Raw genomic sequence first — 18665 nt, 5'->3', positions numbered from 1 at the left:
AAGGATTGAAGGATGTCAGGCGCTTTTGGTGACGTGTGATCATGCATAATGCTAATATGTGTGGTAAAAAAATAAACCAATAGCAATGGGAAACTTTTGTGTTGTCACCCATCTGAAGCCTATGCCACAGAGCCATATAATGTGTCCTTGAGCAAGACACTTAACTCCTAGTTGCTCCAGAGGCGTGCGACCTCTGACACACACAGTATGTAGCAATTCACCTTTGGCTAAGCCCCGCCTCCCTTAGTTACTGTTGCTACGTCCGTCAAACTTCATCTGGGCTCTGGTTTGGTATCAACATGGCTTATGCTGTGATAGCTCTTCCTGTTGAAATGTTATCAAACTTTTATAAAGCAGCAAATAAAGTGTCCGATAGAAGTAGGCAAAAGGGACTGGAATATGCATTCGAAGGGAATATTCAAGACATACAGGTGAAACTCAAGAAACAACAAGGCATCCAAAATAGAGGCAAAAGCATAATGTTACCGGTCACAGTTAAACTGAACCACCGCATTTCCTACTAATCGAGACGGAGACTGAGACTAACATCAGGGAGCAACACTGTTCATGCAAAGCTGGGTAGGTCTCTATTCACTTCTATAATCGTTATTACAAAGCAAACGGACTACACGAGTATAACGTTGTATTTATTAGCAGCGTGTGCTAGCGTGTCAACAACCGGTATGAGAACCGAAATCATAACCTAAAACATTATAAAACTGTCTAGCTAGTATAACTTCACACTCACAGTAAGGTTAGAAGTAAAAAAAGTTGTGCTTGTTGATCTTTGCGGGGTTTACACAGTTTAATCCAAAGACGACGTGCACTTGTCAGGATTTGACTTCGGTTTTGGGAAGGGAAAAAACGGACACCCCCCTCCAACCTCTCTGGGAAACGTGTATCTGTGTTACAAATGCCCCAGGCACAACGTTTAACCATATTTTGGGTAAAACTACGACGGTAATAGCCTGCCGAGACCAAAAAAATGAGACGCCTGTGTTGAAAGTCAATGAAGCGCTGTGAAAAAGTGTCGGACCTCTGTGGGAGCTCGTTCCCGGCAGCACTGTGATTGGTCAATCTACATTCTAGGGCGTGGCTTAGACAAAGGTGAATAGTAAGTCGCTTTGGATAAAAGCATCAGCTAAATTAATAAATGTAAATGTAAATGTTTAGATGTCAATGTTTTATTGAAAATGTCTGGTCACAAATATAGTGATCAGTGTTTCCTTCAGTTGGGCAGTTTGACTTTTTGATTATATTATTTTCCATTGAGACGGTAATCTACTGTAGGAAAACAATACATTCTGGGTTGTATTTGTAGTTAACACCATGTTCATATGGAAACCATCTGCAGGGCGTTAAAGAAACAGATGCAGTGTTAGAGTTAATTCGATACTTAAGTGATTAATTGAGTGATGATTGGTTGATTATTGAAGACACCCCTCCCACAAAAAAAAAAAAAAAAAAGAAAGAAAAATTGTAATGTTACTGTCTAACAATTAATTTATTTTCTATATGAAGTTTAAGTTTTTTGTAGTTTGTTGTTAGACTGATGTGATGCCACAATGTTCTTGGTTTCTGTTCATAATTATGGTCATTATTGTGTGTCATCATTATTATCTAACACACTAACCTTTCCGTCAAAACATTAATTGCTTACCAACACTGTTAAAAAGTTTTTGAGTGCTTTCCGTGTTTATTTGCATATTATTATTATTATATTTTTTTTTAGTTAAGGCTATATATGGTGGATCTGTTATGCAACTGCACAGGTGGGAGGAACTGGAAGTCTTTTTCAGTTCATGCAATAGTGTGGCTGAGCAAAACAAAACCTACACACTGCTCTACACCCTTCCTGAAAAAATCATTCGCTCTGAGCTCGGAAATCCAGAGCCTAGGGCAGAACAAAGAGATTCGGTCAAACCTAGGAAGAGAAAACTGCTCAATTAGGTAAGTTATCCTTGGAGGTAAAGTATATTGATTATTTATATCTTAAAAACTGAGTTTAATTATATTGTAAGTCTCTTAAAAGCTATCAAGATGTGTATTTCAAAGGGACAAGATTTCTCTCCCAAACAGGTCTAACAAGTTTCTTATCTCTTATAGGTCTTTGGAAACAAAACATTTTATAGCATAGTGGTGTGTCATCTCACCAGACAACACTTTTATCTGTTTTACTTTATATATATTTTTTACAGCTGTAAAAATGCCACCACCTCGTGTGAACAGAATAGCCAGGGATGAACAGCCCACAAGAGACAGAACGGGCACTCTTGACGTCCCTTTAAAATTCTTGGATCAGGACTACCAGGAGTTGAAGAAGAGCTGCCTCACCAATAAAAGGAGATTTGTTGATGAGAAGTTCCCTTCAGACAGCAGCTCCATTGACCCAAAGAAGAAACTTGGATTGGATATGAAACAAATCAAATGGTTGAGGCCATCGGTAAGTCCTGTATTGACTTTCCATCTTCACACCTTCAGAAACTTTCAAGAAGAGTTTAGACATTATTGTTCGAGCGGATCTAAAATAACTTGAATATTACCTGTCTTCATCAAATGTTGCAAAATGTCTCTTAGGGCTTGTAAGGACAGGTTTATCTGTAGCATTTCCCAACATATTTATTTACAATTGTGGCAAGGCATCTTAAAGGCGCAGTATGTATGATTTTTTTTTTATTAAAATGTCCAAAAACCACTAAAACAATGTTATATATTGTGTTGACATGTTTCCAACAATGTTTAAATCAAGAGGTATCAGGTATTTCAGTGTAAGGGCCCTTGTCATTTTGTCATCAGTCAATGACATATCCATTTGACCAGTATAAGACGCTTTAATTATGGCACGAGTGTGTGTGAGGACCCTAATTAAAGTATAAAGACCCTCTTAGAAATTGCTCTGTTTTATATTGTTTATAATATGTGTTTGATAATTATTATGCTTTAATTTGAGTTTTATTAGATAGGTGAGCAACTGTTTGGATACTTTTATTGACAGAAAACTAATTATTATACAGTATAGTTCAACATGGTTAGTCCTATTGCTTGAAAATCTTGTTTTCTTGATTTACTACGTGTAACATGTTTGTACAATGACTCACAGACAATGCTATTTTGTGAAGTGGCCAACATGGCATAATCAAAAAGACCTTGTAGTGACAGTATAGCATTTTCTCCACCATACAATATATTTTAAAATTAAATGCATGTCATTTAGCAACAGCTTTTATATATTATATTCTAATATTGATCTAAGTTACTCCAATGTGCAACAAGTGTCTCATACCAGCCATCGAGCGAATGCACAGAGTAATGTTAACATCATTTTCAACACACTCAAATGTATTTTAGTAAGATTGTGAAACAGCACTGTTACACCCCGCAATTTTTATTTATCAGATAAAGTGACCTGAGAAGTAATTCTACATTAGCGGCTGTTTTTTTAGAAAATAAAATTAGGGGAATTTAAGTGATCCAACATAACTGTAACAAATGTTAATTTCAAAAAGGAGGTGAACTTTCAATGTAACTTTAATAAAAACAGCGAGGTAAAATGTCCCACGGCTAATATCACAATAAAGGAGTCTAAATGTCTACTGGTGTCCCAACTCCTTAGAGCAAATTTCATTGTGTAATGTATTAATTTAATGAATCTCTCTCTCTAGAAAATAGTGGCAGACCCTCAACTCATTGTTAAGGGGGTTTCCAGGTTTGACTATTCCCAAGGATCTTATTTAGGTATGTTTATATCTGTGTTTATTTACATACTCCAGTAAGTGTTGATTTTGAATTACACTGTAGTAAATCGCATCACTCCATACAGACCAGAATGTTCTTTGTTTACTCAATGAAAGATCTATGTTTGCTAATGTTTGTGCTTTTACTATAGGAAACTGCTGGTTTCTTGCTTCAGTTGGAGCTTTAACCTTTAGGGAGGATGTCATGGACCAGGTCATGCCAGATGACCAGTCGTTTGGTGAAGATTATACAGGGATATTTCGCTTTAGAGTGAGAGATATTTCACTGTAGAATGACTTAAATGCATCTTATTTAATCAAATGGTCAGTCCTTAAGCCTTCTGCTTTATTCACATAGTTCTGGAGGTTTGGGAAATGGATTGACGTCGTCATTGATGACAAACTGCCAACAATCGATGGCAAGCTCATTTTTGTTCATTCAAAAACATCTAATGAGTTTTGGCCTGCCTTGCTGGAGAAAGCTTATGCCAAGTAGGTTTATTCTTAAAATCATACAACTTTCATAGTATAAAAGCATGTTTGTTTATGTGCCTAATTAGATCTTGATTAGCTGGTGTGTTTAATTGGGGTTGGATCTGAACTCTGCAGGACAGTGTTCCTACAGGAGCACGATTGGGCCAATCTGGTCTATTTTAATCATCAACAATTTGAGTAATCCCACAGAATCACTCATTGAAGGCTTGTTGTTCCACTGTATTAAAATGTAGAATGTCTTTTACAGGGTGTGCGGCTCCTATGCTGACACGCACGCTGGTCTTGTGTCTGAGGCGCTGTTGGACTTCACTGGTGGCGTCCATGTGCACTATGAAACAGCAACAGCCTCTATTGATTTGTGGGGCCTGATGAACCGTGCAGCAAAAGCAAAGGCCCTGATGGCCTGTGGCACCTTTGTGGGGGTAAGCAGTGACCTCAGGCTTGTCCTTTCATTGCCATGACAGATTATCCATCTAAAACACTGGCAATGAAGTACGTTGCATTAAAGATTTCAATGTTCAATTAAATACAAATTACTATAGTGAACACTAAAATGTAATATGTAGGAAATAATATAGAGCATTAGCTACATAAAACAATCTTTTCCTATTTCCTGATACATATTTCATCGGGCATCATTATTGATTCAATGTCTTTTTTTCCATACCATATTAGAAAACATCTGAAAACACAGTATTACCCAATGGCATTGTTCAAGGCCATGCATATACAGTGACTGGGGTTTACAAGGTAAGTCTGCACAGAAGCAAAAGTCAGAATACATATCAGATTAGATAGATAGATAGATAGATAGATAGATAGATAGATAGATAGATAGATAGATAGATAGATAGATAGATAGATAGTTAGTTAGTTAGTTAGTTAGTTAGTTAGTTAGTTAGTTAGTTAGTTAGTTAGTTAGTTAGTTAGTTAGTTAGTTAGTTAGTTAGTTAGTTAGTTAGTAAACCCAGTAGGGTTTAAAAATCTTGCTTGCCATTCTGATTTTGTTCTCCATATGAGCGTCACTTTTTCCATTGCATCATTTCCAGTCAATTTAGTTTTAAAACCTCCCGCACTTTAACTTTGTGTTGCATTCCTGAGTAGTGCCCTTAAGGCTCTGTTCTGGGACCTGTCTTCACATGTAACCACCTGGGAAAGTTTTCAATAAGCCTGAAGTTGATTTTTATAGAAAGACGACTGTAGAAAGACTGTTTACTACAACAGGGGTGCCCAAATCCTGTTCATGGAGATCTATCGTCCTGCAAAGTTCAGCTGCAACCCTGATCAAACACAACAGAACCAGCTATCTTAGATATTCAGGAGCACTTGATAATTACAGATGGGTTGGATCTTGTGATCAATAAGACATCTCTTAATTTACTGCTGCAAATTGATAACGGTCAGATAAGTATGTGTTTTAATTCAATGGTATCAAATACAGCACTAAGATCAAGTAACACTAATAGCGAGATATAACCATGATCGGACGTTAAGAGCAAATCATTTGTGACTCTACACCCCTGAACTACAACAATACTTGCTTCTTATATTAACCATTTTGTTATTGTGGACACCAGTATTCATTTACTAATTGCATTCAGCTGTATTCAGCATGAGCTCCACACTTTGGTATGTCCTTTGTTCAGTTTGCATTCATGTGTATCTCTTATGTCAAGCCTGTGATTATGCAAGAGAAGTTTGAAAAAATGTTTTGTACGAAGCATTGTGTTTAAAAACTTCAGTCATAAGGTAAATAGGTTATTTCACAATATCCCAGGTGAAATGGCAAATGGCTTTATGCATTAAAAGTGTCATGTCATGTTGTATTCTACAGGTAAAATGCCAGAAAAAAACAGTTCAGCTGGTGAGAGTGTTGAACCCTTGGGGAAAAGGCGAGTGGACCGGTGACTGGAGTGACAAGTAAGAGAATGAAATTATAGACACATGGTCAAGCATCATTCTTTATTTGTACCACCAGATGATTAATGACTATTATATTAAGTATAAATAAATAAAAAGTCTTAATGAGGTTTGAGAGTTTAATATGCTAAATCAAGTTTTTCATTTAGCTTATAGCTTTTAAACTGTAAATCTTTAAAAGTAATCATGTCCCCATCATATGTGGTACATTAGATAAAATATTAAACTCACCAAGCTAAATACCTTTTTTTCTAGGTTTCTTTAAACAAAACATCAACATTTTAATAATTCATTTTTAATTATACCACTACTTTGCCATTTTTGAAAGCTGCTATTTTTACCAAGTCCCTATATGAATACAAAATTCAGGTGTTTTTTCAAGATGATAGCAATTGGTGATCAATTTTATATTTTGGGGGTAATTCCATGAATATCTGAAGAATAACCAAAACCTCATGTAAAGATGGCTCCTGCATTGAGAATTGTTTATTAGGCAATGACATTGAGAAACGTGACCAAAACGTACTTTGCACAGAACTTATAACATTATCGTTTTCAAAAACACTGTTGTCATGTAAATAAACAGCCAAAACATTTTCTGTTTTTAGTTTAAAATCTTGTCTGGTCTTGTCAAGGAATGTTCACACTAACGTAGATTATATCATTGGAGGTTAAAAGTGCTATTGGTTTTTCGTTACATCAACGGTCACTGTGATTCATATCGCCGGAATCTGCTAACTCTCATTCACTGAAGGATATTTTGTAAGAATGAGCTTTTGTTGCCTTTAGTCAGTCTTTTGTAATAGAATATACCTTTAACAACAATAGCCAGTTCTTTAGTGACATCATCTTCTGAGAAACGGCATCATTTGGGTGGGGAACAACGCACAAACATCAATTACTTTTAAAAAGAGCTGATGGATTCTGATGTTTTGTGCTATGGTTACTTTAAAACATTTCAGCCTTTTAAAATGAGAGAAATATGTTTGATAATATATAAAAAGATGGTTAAACAATATTAAAATGGATTTTAAATTGACTGAGGTACAATTGCTTTCTGGCATCTTATTTAATTCTGTGCCAATGAAAATTCGACTATACCCTTTTAGAAAAATATTAACTACAACAGAAGCTTATTCTGTTCAAAAGTATGTCATTTTTTTCCCTCTTTATTTGCTGCTGCTAATTTCCCAATTGGCATAACCTCATGCAATATTTTAATATATCCTTTTGCATAACTTTAGGTCATCGTTGTGGGACAAAGTGAGTGAGAAGGAGAAATCCAGGTGTCGTTCTTTGGCCAATGACGGAGAGTTCTGGTGAGCATTAACTGTAGTTTCAGATATGATCTCTAGCATTAATGAATCAAATGCTTTCAATAACTCATATTTTACTGCAGGATGTCAATGGAGGACTTCACCAAAAACTTTGAAGACATTGATATTTGCTGCCTCAGTCCTGATTTCCTGGACAGTTCCTCTGAATGCAGATGGACTTCCACATGTTACAAAGACAGCTGGGTTGATGGGACTACAGCTGGTGGCTGCCTCAATAATAAAGGTAGCTCATAAACATATAATGAGAGAAAGTGGCATGTGAGCATTTCATACATTTATATACTAGCATGCATGAATAGAAATATTAGATACAGCCACATGCTTTTTGAGTGTCTATGCATAATATTGGCCATATGGTTTGTGTGTGTTTTTGTGTGTTTGTCTACTGCATGTACCTCAAATGTCTGACTCACTGGACGTCTTGTAGACTCTTTCTGGACGAATCCTCAGTTTCGGGTGAAGATTGAGGAGCTTGATAAGGAATGTAGTGGTCAGTGCCCTGAAAACATTCTGGTGTCCCTCATGCAGAACCATGAGAAGAGAAACAGAAGTGAAGTTTCTAACTACTCCATCGGCTTCAGTGTTTTTGCGGTCAGTATTAACAAAAAAAACTCTATTGGGAGTCAGAAATACAGTAATTTTGGTTTTCACTTATTAATGATGTGCTATTCTTTTTTCTACTTTAACAGATTCCACCAGAGGCAAGTAAAACATATAGTTAATTCAAGCTCAAAAGTGTAAAACTTTGCTTTTAAAATGCATGCAATGCAAATTTTAAAATAAATGGGTTGCTTGAATACAAGTTTATATTTCATTCTCCTTTAGATGAAAGATGTGGAGCTCCCGGACAAGTTCTTCTACCGCAAACGCCCCATTGCAAGTAGTGGGAACTTCATCAATGCAAGAGATGTGATGAAATTATTCAAGCTTGAACCAGGAGAGTATCTCATTGTACCGTCCACTTTCAATCCTAAAGAGAGCGCAAAATTCATATTGTCCATCTTCTCAAAGAGTGAATCTCATAGGAGAAATGAGAAACCTGAGATGACATATGTATGAAATGACCAATCAGTGAAACTCCGGATAAATGAAAAGTCACGACTGCAGTGCTGACAGTTTCATATATCTGTTCTGTATTCCCTGGGGATTTTTGTTGTTCACAAGCATTAATGTTTCTCTTAATCTATGGTTTTTAAATGTAATATCTAAATTTGTGAACTGTGAATAGAATGTTATTAGTCACATGTATTGTTGTTTACGTGTAAGGTTTTTGATTTTCTGTCATATTGTAAAGTTGTGTTTGGGTCAGGTCAGTCAGTATCATAATAACACCTTGTTAATGCCATTTCAGTGAGTGCCCATCATGTCTTCAAAATTATATATATATATATATATATATATATATATATATATATATATATATGAAGAGTTCAGATGCAAAAGCCTCTAAATGCCATTTTAAATTTTCTTCCTGAATGATGATTTTTTGTCAAACTTGTATATTTAAGTTCAGTAATTTCACTTAAATGGCAATGATAATCACCTATTAATTGTTATTTAAGTGAAATTACTGAACTTAAATATACAAGTTTGATAAAAAATCATCATTAAAGAAGAAAATTTCAAATGGCATTTAGAGGCTTTTGCTTCTGAACTTTTCATATATATATATATATATATATATATATATATATATATATGTAGTATATAATTTTATAAACCAAAGCGACACAAAAGGTCCAATACTAATAATAAACAATGTTTTTCAAAATATTATTTTCCCATATATTATTTCAAATGTGTGATTACAATTTTAATATTTGCTATCCTATAAGACTGAAAACTGCTTCAAATCCATAAAACTAGTTATTTATTGGATAGTGTTTTGCTCCATTTAGTTTCTGGAGGAATAAGTGAAGTGCCCCTGTATGTATTGATATAACACTGCAGCTACGGGTTTCTTACAGTAGAGGGCAGCAGTTGACTAAAACAATGGACATCACATTCACTAAAAACACAGGTAGAAATCTGAGAGCATTTACTGAGATCAGCCCAGGAGTATCGCTGTAGCCTACACCTGTAACATGAGTCTCAAATGTGTCTCCTTTGACGTTTGACCTGGTATGAGTCGGATTCGGGTGAACGTCTCTGGTTTTGTGACTAAATCATCACTAAATCAAAGTGTTTCCAGGTGTCAGAGATCGTCAGGTTATCGTCCTCACCATTGACCCTGTTGATGCCATAACTAATGACAGAATTGTAATCCCAAAACGCTCGTCTTTTCATCAAAGGGTAATGAAACCCCCCCTCTTTCCGCTCAAGTCTAGCTTTTTTCAATCTTTTTGAAAAATGCAACTTAAATGGGCGTGGATATCTGTGAGAAGAAGTGTGGGGAGTGGGTGTGGTATATGGCCATCACTGTCATCGCCAATGTCACGCATATATTATCGACTGTCACTAAAAACGTGAGGAAATGCTAGATTTTTGAGACACCCCTCGCTGCAACGTGATTAGCGCGAGCGAACTATCTGCTCATCACCACGGGCTTCTCAGGTCAGGTGCTGCGAGCAAATCACTCCGCCCCAAGTAGCGGTGCTTCACCTTCTGAGAATATAGTACCCAGTAGGTATTCTGTTTGTATGCTGCCTGTGACTATACAAATCACAACATATAAATAGGAAAATATTGGTTTTATTTTGTCACTTATTGGGAGAAGTATGCTGCTGAAGCCCTTACTTCCAGTCTTTGTCCTAAGCTAGACTAGCGGTACGTGGGTGCGTCAGAGTCAGACAAAGTTATGGCATGCATGCACGATGTCGATGAAAAAGGTATGTATGGACTTATCTAACTGAGGGATACAGTGAATAAGCTTAAGTCCCCACAAGTCGGCGTGTTCCTTTAAAGTTTAAGAGTAACCAGTTTAGATGGAGAGCGCCTCTCAAGCTGAATAGATAAAGAAATTAGCTAGGCTATCCATTAATAGATAGACACAATATTATTTCCTTGATAAATTACAGCACATCACTACAGCAACTATAATGAAATTAGCCTCTGCAATAGATAATGCTTTACTATGAACTCTGTTTTACAACATTTCTAATCCCTCAGTTCTCGCCATCTCCAAAAACAGCCCAAAATAAATTGGATTTTTGTTTTATTACAAGCTCTGTCGCGTTTTTTCACGCGAAATCCGATCCTAGCATTCAGACTGTGCGGATTTAGTTTTAAGATTTGAAATAAGTTTTCAAACCACATGAAGGTAGCTTGAAACGGATTTCATATGCTTTTTTTGGACTGATCTGAACGTTGCCAATTATGTCTGGATAAGAAAATAGAAGGAAGAACAGCAGTAGCTAATGGCCGGAGAAGCTAGCTAACGTTAGCTCGTTAGGATCTTTGCCACATACTTTAGTTTGGTTAAAATTGCGCACTCTTTCCTACGAAGTCATTCTCCATATGATTTTGCATCTTCCATGTGTTTTTTCTTTGGTTTAGACATAATAAATAAGTGTAACAATGCGTTCAGAAGTATACAAACAGTGCAATCCATACTCTTGTTTACGTCCGAGTACCTCCAACATGGCCGCGCTTCCGGGTAACTGATCAAATCGTGATGTAGGTGTAAACCCTCTATGCTTCTTCTCATATGCTTCTAACTACAGCTCGAGACCAAGCGATTTTGCAAATGTTCGTTGGAAAGATGGTTTCGAGAAAACGAGACTCGTTGAACTAAGCTGATTACGACGGAACTTGCGACCATAGTTGGCTAACGATACTTTGGGGAAACGCACCCCTGTTCCATGATACACAAAGTAGCTGGAACATCTTTTCTCGATTTACTGATATGACAAGACACGTACAGGCGAGTGACATATATGTTAAATAGTGTACTTTTAAAATTCTATTTTAAATGGTTTAATATGGACCCAATGACCCATGTTCACTGGTGGACAGGAGGCCATATGGAGGATATATAAACACTGGGATAATATTTTACAGACCCAAAGCCTCCCGTTTGCAAGCATGGGCCTCTTACTACAATCACAACATGTTGACACAAAACACAAAGCACACTGAGCCTCTGCACGTGTACAGCATACTTGTTTTCTTTATTGTAATGTTTTTCCTTTGGACATTTTGTGCCATTTTTTTATCATTGTTTATTAATAATTTATTGTTATTAATGTGTGTTTTTTTTTTTTTTTTTTTTAGAAAACTGAATTTGTCTTGATTAGCCTCTTGCTTGATATCACTTTAGAAAGTCCAAACCTCGGATGACCTCTGACCTCCTTAGCCAACATGAGCAGAGGAAACAGAATCTGATTCAGGACTTCAAGACCAACTTCATGAAGAAATGGTAGGATACATGCAACAGTGGTGCAGAAACCTATTTGTAATGTGACACATACACACACACATGGGGGGTGGCCTTTGCAACACACAATTGGAGGCCCCCATATGAGGAAAAAAAGACAGACATAAGCATTTCATGCAATGCAAATTACTGTATCATCTCTGTTGTCTGTTGTATTTAACAATGTTATCTCATATTTCACTTGTAATGGTCTTATTATAAACGCATTCAATCTACCACTATCCACGCATTTCTTTAACCACTTAACTGTCACCGTCCCACAGGTGGGACGTTTGCCACTATATTTTTAAAACAATAATATCTTAGTAAAAACCTTAAATAATATTGACAAACTATATATCATTTGAAAGCTTACAATCTCTAGTTTCCAAATTTGGTGACTGATTTTCAAAATATATTACAGAGGAGCCATAATTTATCAATATAAAACAAGAATATTTTTATACTCATAAGGCGTGTTCAGACCTTTATTTTAAAATACCATTAAACATGAAAAATCATGAAAAAATGGTAGAAACCTCAGTTTGTTTTCATGCCAAAAGTTCAAAAGATAGAATCCATTCAATTATTTTGGAAAAAAAAGGTCTGAAAAATTTGAAATATCAAGAAAAAAATAATAAAATTCACCATTTGTGACGTGGCAGCTAGCTATGACTTACATGCGTGTTCTTTGTATGTGTTTCTTAGAGGTTCAATTCATATCAAAATCTGCCAAACTTCCCATGCTACTTCTGAATAGGATCTCTACTTCAGAAATTGTATGAAAATTGTGAAAATAATGGTTCATATCACTCAAAACACGAATGGAAATGCAGGCGCCCTTATATGGGCAGTAATGGAGTCTGATTGTGCCCTAGTGAAAACGTTTGGTACTGCGCTCAAACAAAATCTTACTGAAAGCTCATTTTTTGAGATATCAACCTAAAATTTGAAACACAACTTGTTCAGATTTTTGGCTTTGATCTTTCTGACATTTTAGAGTAGCCCAGGTTTTGAAAATATATATTTTATGTAAAATATGAATAATTAATATTTTTACATTATACATTTCCATAAACTCAAACTTCTATAACTTTTTTTCTGTTTCACTTTCTTAATTTATTTCACTTCTACAAAAATCTGCCAAATGTCTTCTTTAAAACAAGACCAATCATATGTCTATATTCCAAAGCATTCTTGAATTACAACCATTTAAGTTCGAAATGTGCATTTTCATGTCTATTCAAAAAAGGGGGGGTGACAGTTAACAGGTTAACCAATATAAAATTGTACTTTTAAATATGAAACTAAACTGCCACTAGGTGGTGGCGGCAAATCATTGTCTATACGAGTGAGTCATGACTATCAACTATTCGTTCAAAATGGCTGATTAATACAGGGACAAAGCAAGTTACTGAATTCGGAACCATATACTCTTGCTATTTCTGCCGTAGAAAGATATGGTAAACGTAGTATGTAGGCCTATACTAGTATTCGGTTTCAAATTAAGAGAGTGACTAAAGCTGCATCACAATTCGCAAACTTCCCATCCTAAATAGTTTTCGAAATTTGAATAAGTGTGTCCCAAATCGCAGTTTGTTTTTCCGAGTTAGAATCCGAAGTGCAGATCCGTGCACTCTCTAACGGCTAATATTGCAACACAACCCATTGTGTGTTGGTTGAGGATTTGATTAGAACTACAAACACAAATAAAATGTGTAAAGAAACTACAAACATGGCAGATGTCTCAGTGTGACGGTTAAGGAAAGAGGTTTAGATCAATGGGTTTGAGTGTTTAATGATCAGTGTCTAACCTGAAAAAAACAAAACAATTATTCAATGTTATCCATATTACTGTATATTTAATCTGCATCAGGATTATGAAACCTTTTAATGATACATCTGGTCATTAACTTTTAAAACATTTCTCTGCATGAAAGACCTATGACTGGCAGATTAACGCGCTACTACATTTCTTTGTGATACAATATGAAATTGAGTTAAATTGAATGTTGACAATTTTGTCTGTGATGATAAGACTACGCTATCTCACGACCAATTTGTACGAGTGATTAAAAAGTGGCTAATTCGTACTACAGTAATTCATGCGACCTCACTCGTACAAATTCGTACGATTTGTCCAAACCCACGTGATGGGTACTGTAGGTTTAGGGGCGGGGACAGGGGTAGGTCATTCGTACGAATTCATACGAATTGGCCAATTTGTAAAATATGTACGATTTAGCAAAAATTGTAATGAATTCTTACGAATTAGCCACCTCATAAAATTCGTACGAATTGACGCGACCAAGCTGTTTATTAAAGATGCAATTATGATGTAGTATGTCCTAACTATAGCTTGCTTACTATTCTACTACACACTCAAAAGTATGTACTTTTTTCACAAAAACAGTACACTTTTTTTGGGGAATATAGCCTATATGTAGACGGACTGGGGATACAGCAACTGTCCAACTGCTAGATTGATTGTGGAGACTGGATTAATTTGGAATTGTGATATAAATGAATAAATATACCCATTTTCATACCCATTTTTGGGATTAGACTTTTACATGACTTCAGAATGTGATGGGTCAGCTCTCGGGCTCTCACTGCTGGACATCAGCTGTGAATAACTCTCTCTGTCAGGTCATAGAGTTTGCTGAGGTTAAACCCCATTAAAAGCCCAAGTGGAGCCATCTGTGCTGTGTCACCGCAGCTCATTCTCAGTGTAATCTTATAAACGTAGCCTTTCAGGTTTTAATGCTTCTGTTGCATCTGCAGACACTGGAAAATCACATTTACAGAAAACCATATTAACGCTGGTCAAACCATGCTATCTCTTATAGAGTATCTCATCACTTATATTATATTCCTACGCATTAAACTGTAAATAAGAACTAATGAGTTTATTCTTGTAACATTACAACACACCATGAGTGTGTGCATGTATAGCCTACACACACACACACACAATTAAAAAACATTTAAAAAATAAAAAATAAACAAAAAATCGATATAAATAAATACCTTTTATAGATGAGTTTTCACCTCTTTCCAAGTAAAACCATTTATATGAATTTAGCTCCTATGCTTTTCCCCAATGCAACCAACAGGTGGCGCTGTTCGGACTACAGTAGTGCATGTGCAAGATGGCTTTAGTAAATTAAAATGAGGTTAAATTCAGGGTGAAAATTTCTGGTTTCATGTAAATGCTATGACTCAATACTAGTTCTCATTTTTAACTCTATCAGCTCACATTTTTACCAGATGCCTCACTTCCCCTGCAACAGTTACTATGGGAAGCAAACACTTCCTCTTTCTCTCTGGCTTAACCATGGCAGATGTCAAAGGCACTTTCTACAATTCGGGTACAAAACAGGACCTGGAACTCTTTAAGTAGCCTATTACAATTTTTTTTTTCCCCCAAAAAAACCGACAGTGAAAGTAGGTGCTTGGCCCATAGGCCAACTTAATTTTAGTCGCAATATATATTTTTAAGCAATAAACATTAACATTCAACACAACATCAGAATAGGTAACAGGGTTGAAAATTCAATCCAAACTAATAAAGAATGAATCTGTCTTCCATCCATGTAGAAAGAGTCCAAATATAACCCTTAATTGTTGTGCTAACACAGGGTTGTTTAGAAAATGTAGGACACATATACTGTATATTATGCTTAAAAGAATTAAAAAATATTTTTAAAATAATTAATTTAATATAGTAAAATATCATACTGCCATGGATTAAATGACCAATATTTAATTAAATATTTATTTTATTTATTTAAAATCTTTACCCCAAATATTTCAAAATCAATTCAACTGAATGTCAAAAGTAAGAAATGTTTGTAAATGTTAAATACAGCGTTCCTGGTCAGGCTGAACATTTTCATACATTTTATGAATTAAAAACTATCAAGTTTGTATGGTAATTTTAATAATTGTATGTTAGTATTGTGTAGTATTAATTATAAATTATTAATTTATATGATTTAATATTAATCATCGATTAAAAATGATTAATCGTCAAACATAAAAGTTTGTAAATATGTGTGTGTGTGTGTGTATATATATATATATATATATATATAATGTTTCATAATATGTTTCATGCTTTTAATCGGTTTGACAGCACTAAACATATATTATGTGTTTTTTAAAAGTAATTGAGTAATAACTTAATCACATAATGTGTGTAATGCTTAATATTTAAGGTTTGGAAAAAGCGGCAATGAAAGTGATTAGCAAGCAGCAGTAATTAACTGACTGATGGGTGTAATACATCTCAAAAACAACAAGAGAAACAGCTTTGATCAAGATCTTGACTTAAAACTGTCAACCACAGACAATCTAGACACACCCAAACAGGGCCTTATCCGTTCTGTCGGGTTGCCAGATCTCACAGAGAAAAATAAGCAAGGTGAAGAAAAAGAAAACAAAGTAGCATATAATAATAATAATAATAATAATAGATTATTCCCAAAACAATTACTTTGACTGACCCTATGGTAGAGGTAACTGACTTCAAGTCTGCCAACACTGAATCTATTGTTTACTGTAGATATACTGTTCTAATGTCCTTTGCTCTTGCTTCAGGACACAGCCTTAAAAGAAGAAGGTCCTAATAGCAGCCCTGCAAATAAATAAATAAATAATATCTAACAGTACACTAGACAAGCACAATGACTAGAATCAGGCAGCTCTAACAAAGTTATATAACGCAGCCAACATCCCAAAGCGGTGGCGTCTGCAATGTGGCATTACATATGCCTGTCAGTGGGTGGCCTACAGACACATCTAAAGCTGGTGTGTGTGATCTAACATTAGGAAGTGTGCTGGAGCCTGTCAGAGCCTGATGATGCTCTGTGTGCCTGAGAGTGTGTGGGCAGGGCAGTTATAATCAAACCATGAAACTTAACCCACAGTCTGAAGGAAGTGGTTGATAGGATCCTCAAAACCGTAATTTCCCAACTGTCAGTTTTGTATTCATTTGTTATGCATTCATTTTGTACAATGTACGGGTTGAAATATTTGAACTTCACTCTCACTGGGCACTTACAGTAAGTAAAAACTGAGAAGAATTAAAGTGCCCCTATTGTGCTATTTTAATGGTTTCTGACTTTGTCTTGGAGGTGTCCTACAAAATGATTACATGCATACAAGTATAAAGAAACCCCCAAATACATTCTCATAACAATATACAAACCAGTTTAATAAGGATTTAGTCTCTCTAAACCCCTTTCCGGGAGCCTACTCTGCTCTGATTGGTCAGATGGCCCAGTCTGTTGTGATTGGTCCACTGTGTCTATAACGAAACCCCTATTACCTTAACTGAATTTCAGCTCCTGAGGCTTCCTCAGCACTTGATACACAGTGATACAAACAGTAACAATGGTGTTGGTTTTATCGTATCAATTGACCCTTCGCTAAGCCACGCCCGAAAACCGCCACTGGCCAATCATGTCTTCGCAACCGTAACTATGCGCGGGAGGTCTGGCAAGCTTTCGAACGAGGGAACAAGCATTGTGCGTATGGATTGTGCAAATCTGATACCGGTATACTAAAAGTTTGGACGGGGGAGAGGAATTGTTTTCCTTCCAGAAAATCTAAAAGCCAAGGGGAGAAATGTTTGGCGTGATCTAGCATCTATGTGCGAGACCCATTCTGGTAAATGTCGACATGCTTAATAAAAACACCTATTGCTTGGAAATATTGACGGTTCTTTGGTCATAATGATATAACGTAAAATAAGACGATTAAAGAGACAAGACAAAGGCTCACTGACATACTTTAAAATATATTTCAGCATTTTGTCAATCGACGTCCTACTAACGTTACCCCTTAACTTAACCCAATCCGATCGCGGCTGTATTAGTTTTATTCCACACGATTTATTGACAAGCTGTTTGATTTATAATTATTAAGATTATTTTCACATACCCTGCTGTGTATGAACATAGCTGTTCCTTAATTTGTGTTTCCCATTTGAACGGTCAGCGTATGAGGCGCCGCTGCTTGCGCTGGGACTATAACGTTAGGCTTTAACTTCAATTTTTAAGAAATTATTCTCTAATCGGTTGCATATAATGTCATGAATATATCCCTCGAATGCATACTGTAGTCCCTTTTGTCTTGCTCTCTCAGATATTTCACTTGTTCGCCGAAAATTACTAATTATCTCATTGGGAATGTCTGACACCGGGACTATAATGCATCCACACTATAATAGATGGGCCAGCCGCGAAAGCTTGACAGGCGTAGCAACAGTAACTAGGGAGGGCGGGGCTTAGCGAAGGGTCAATTCAAGCCCAAGTTCTCATACACAGTGCATTTGTTTTTGAAATGCATAAAAAAACACAACACAAACCAAACTCTTCCAGTCTCAGCTACAACTACAGTGTTTGAGGGCGGAGCAAAGTAGACATTGTTCTCTGGTAGCCAATGAAGATCATGGGCTGGCATTATGCAAATGTGTTACAAACCTATATAGGGTCATGAAGGAAGTAAGACTGGAAATCTCGATGACTCGTTTCAGGCAGTTCAGTATCGCTACTTTCATTTGAAAGACAAAAACTTTTTCATCAAAAAACATTTTTCATCAACAATCAATCTTGGAAACTTGCTGACCTTTACATTCACAAACAGCTATATTATACTTTACATGAAACGTAAAATAAAAAGCATTTGGGGCACTTAAAAATAATACTGTATATATATATATAAATATATGAAGAGTTCAGATGCAAAAGCCTCTAAATGCCATTTGAAATTTTCTTCTTTAATGATGATTTTTATCAAACTTGTATATTTAAGTTCAAT

At 35.9% G+C, this 18665-nt stretch overlaps 1 protein-coding gene across 1 annotated transcript; it reads left to right on the top strand.

The window, feature by feature from the left end:
• The first annotated feature begins 1746 nt into the window (after positions 1-1746).
• Positions 1747-8890, top strand: LOC120464077 (calpain-1 catalytic subunit). The gene is made up of 13 exons (XM_089120525.1): positions 1747-1950; positions 2199-2443; positions 3663-3735; positions 3887-4005; positions 4093-4226; positions 4477-4651; positions 4905-4979; positions 6064-6149; positions 7394-7468; positions 7549-7709; positions 7914-8077; positions 8176-8187; positions 8312-8890. The coding sequence occupies exons 2-13, from the start codon at positions 2207-2209 to the stop codon at positions 8543-8545; spliced, it is 1545 nt and encodes a 514-aa protein (XP_088976651.1). The 5' UTR covers positions 1747-1950; positions 2199-2206; the 3' UTR covers positions 8546-8890.
• Positions 8891-18665: the final 9775 nt, after the last annotated feature.

Source organism: Pimephales promelas, chromosome 15 (genome assembly GCF_988280905.1).
Source record: "Pimephales promelas chromosome 15, fPimPro1.hap1.1, whole genome shotgun sequence".
NCBI classification, from domain to species: Eukaryota; Metazoa; Chordata; class Actinopteri; order Cypriniformes; family Leuciscidae; genus Pimephales; species Pimephales promelas.
The sequence above is the reverse complement of the archived record's forward strand: the minus strand, read 5'-3'. Positions and strand labels throughout refer to the sequence as shown.

Excerpts from the sequence above, each read along its gene's own strand:
- LOC120464077 (XM_089120525.1), top strand. The coding sequence starts at position 2,207 with ATGCCACCACCTCGTGTGAACAGAATAGCCAGGGATGAACAGCCCACA. Across the intron at positions 4,652-4,904 it reads CCTGTGGCACCTTTGTGGGG|AAAACATCTGAAAACACAGT; the intron begins GTAAGCAGTGAC and ends ATACCATATTAG. Across the intron at positions 4,980-6,063 it reads CAGTGACTGGGGTTTACAAG|GTAAAATGCCAGAAAAAAAC; the intron begins GTAAGTCTGCAC and ends TGTATTCTACAG.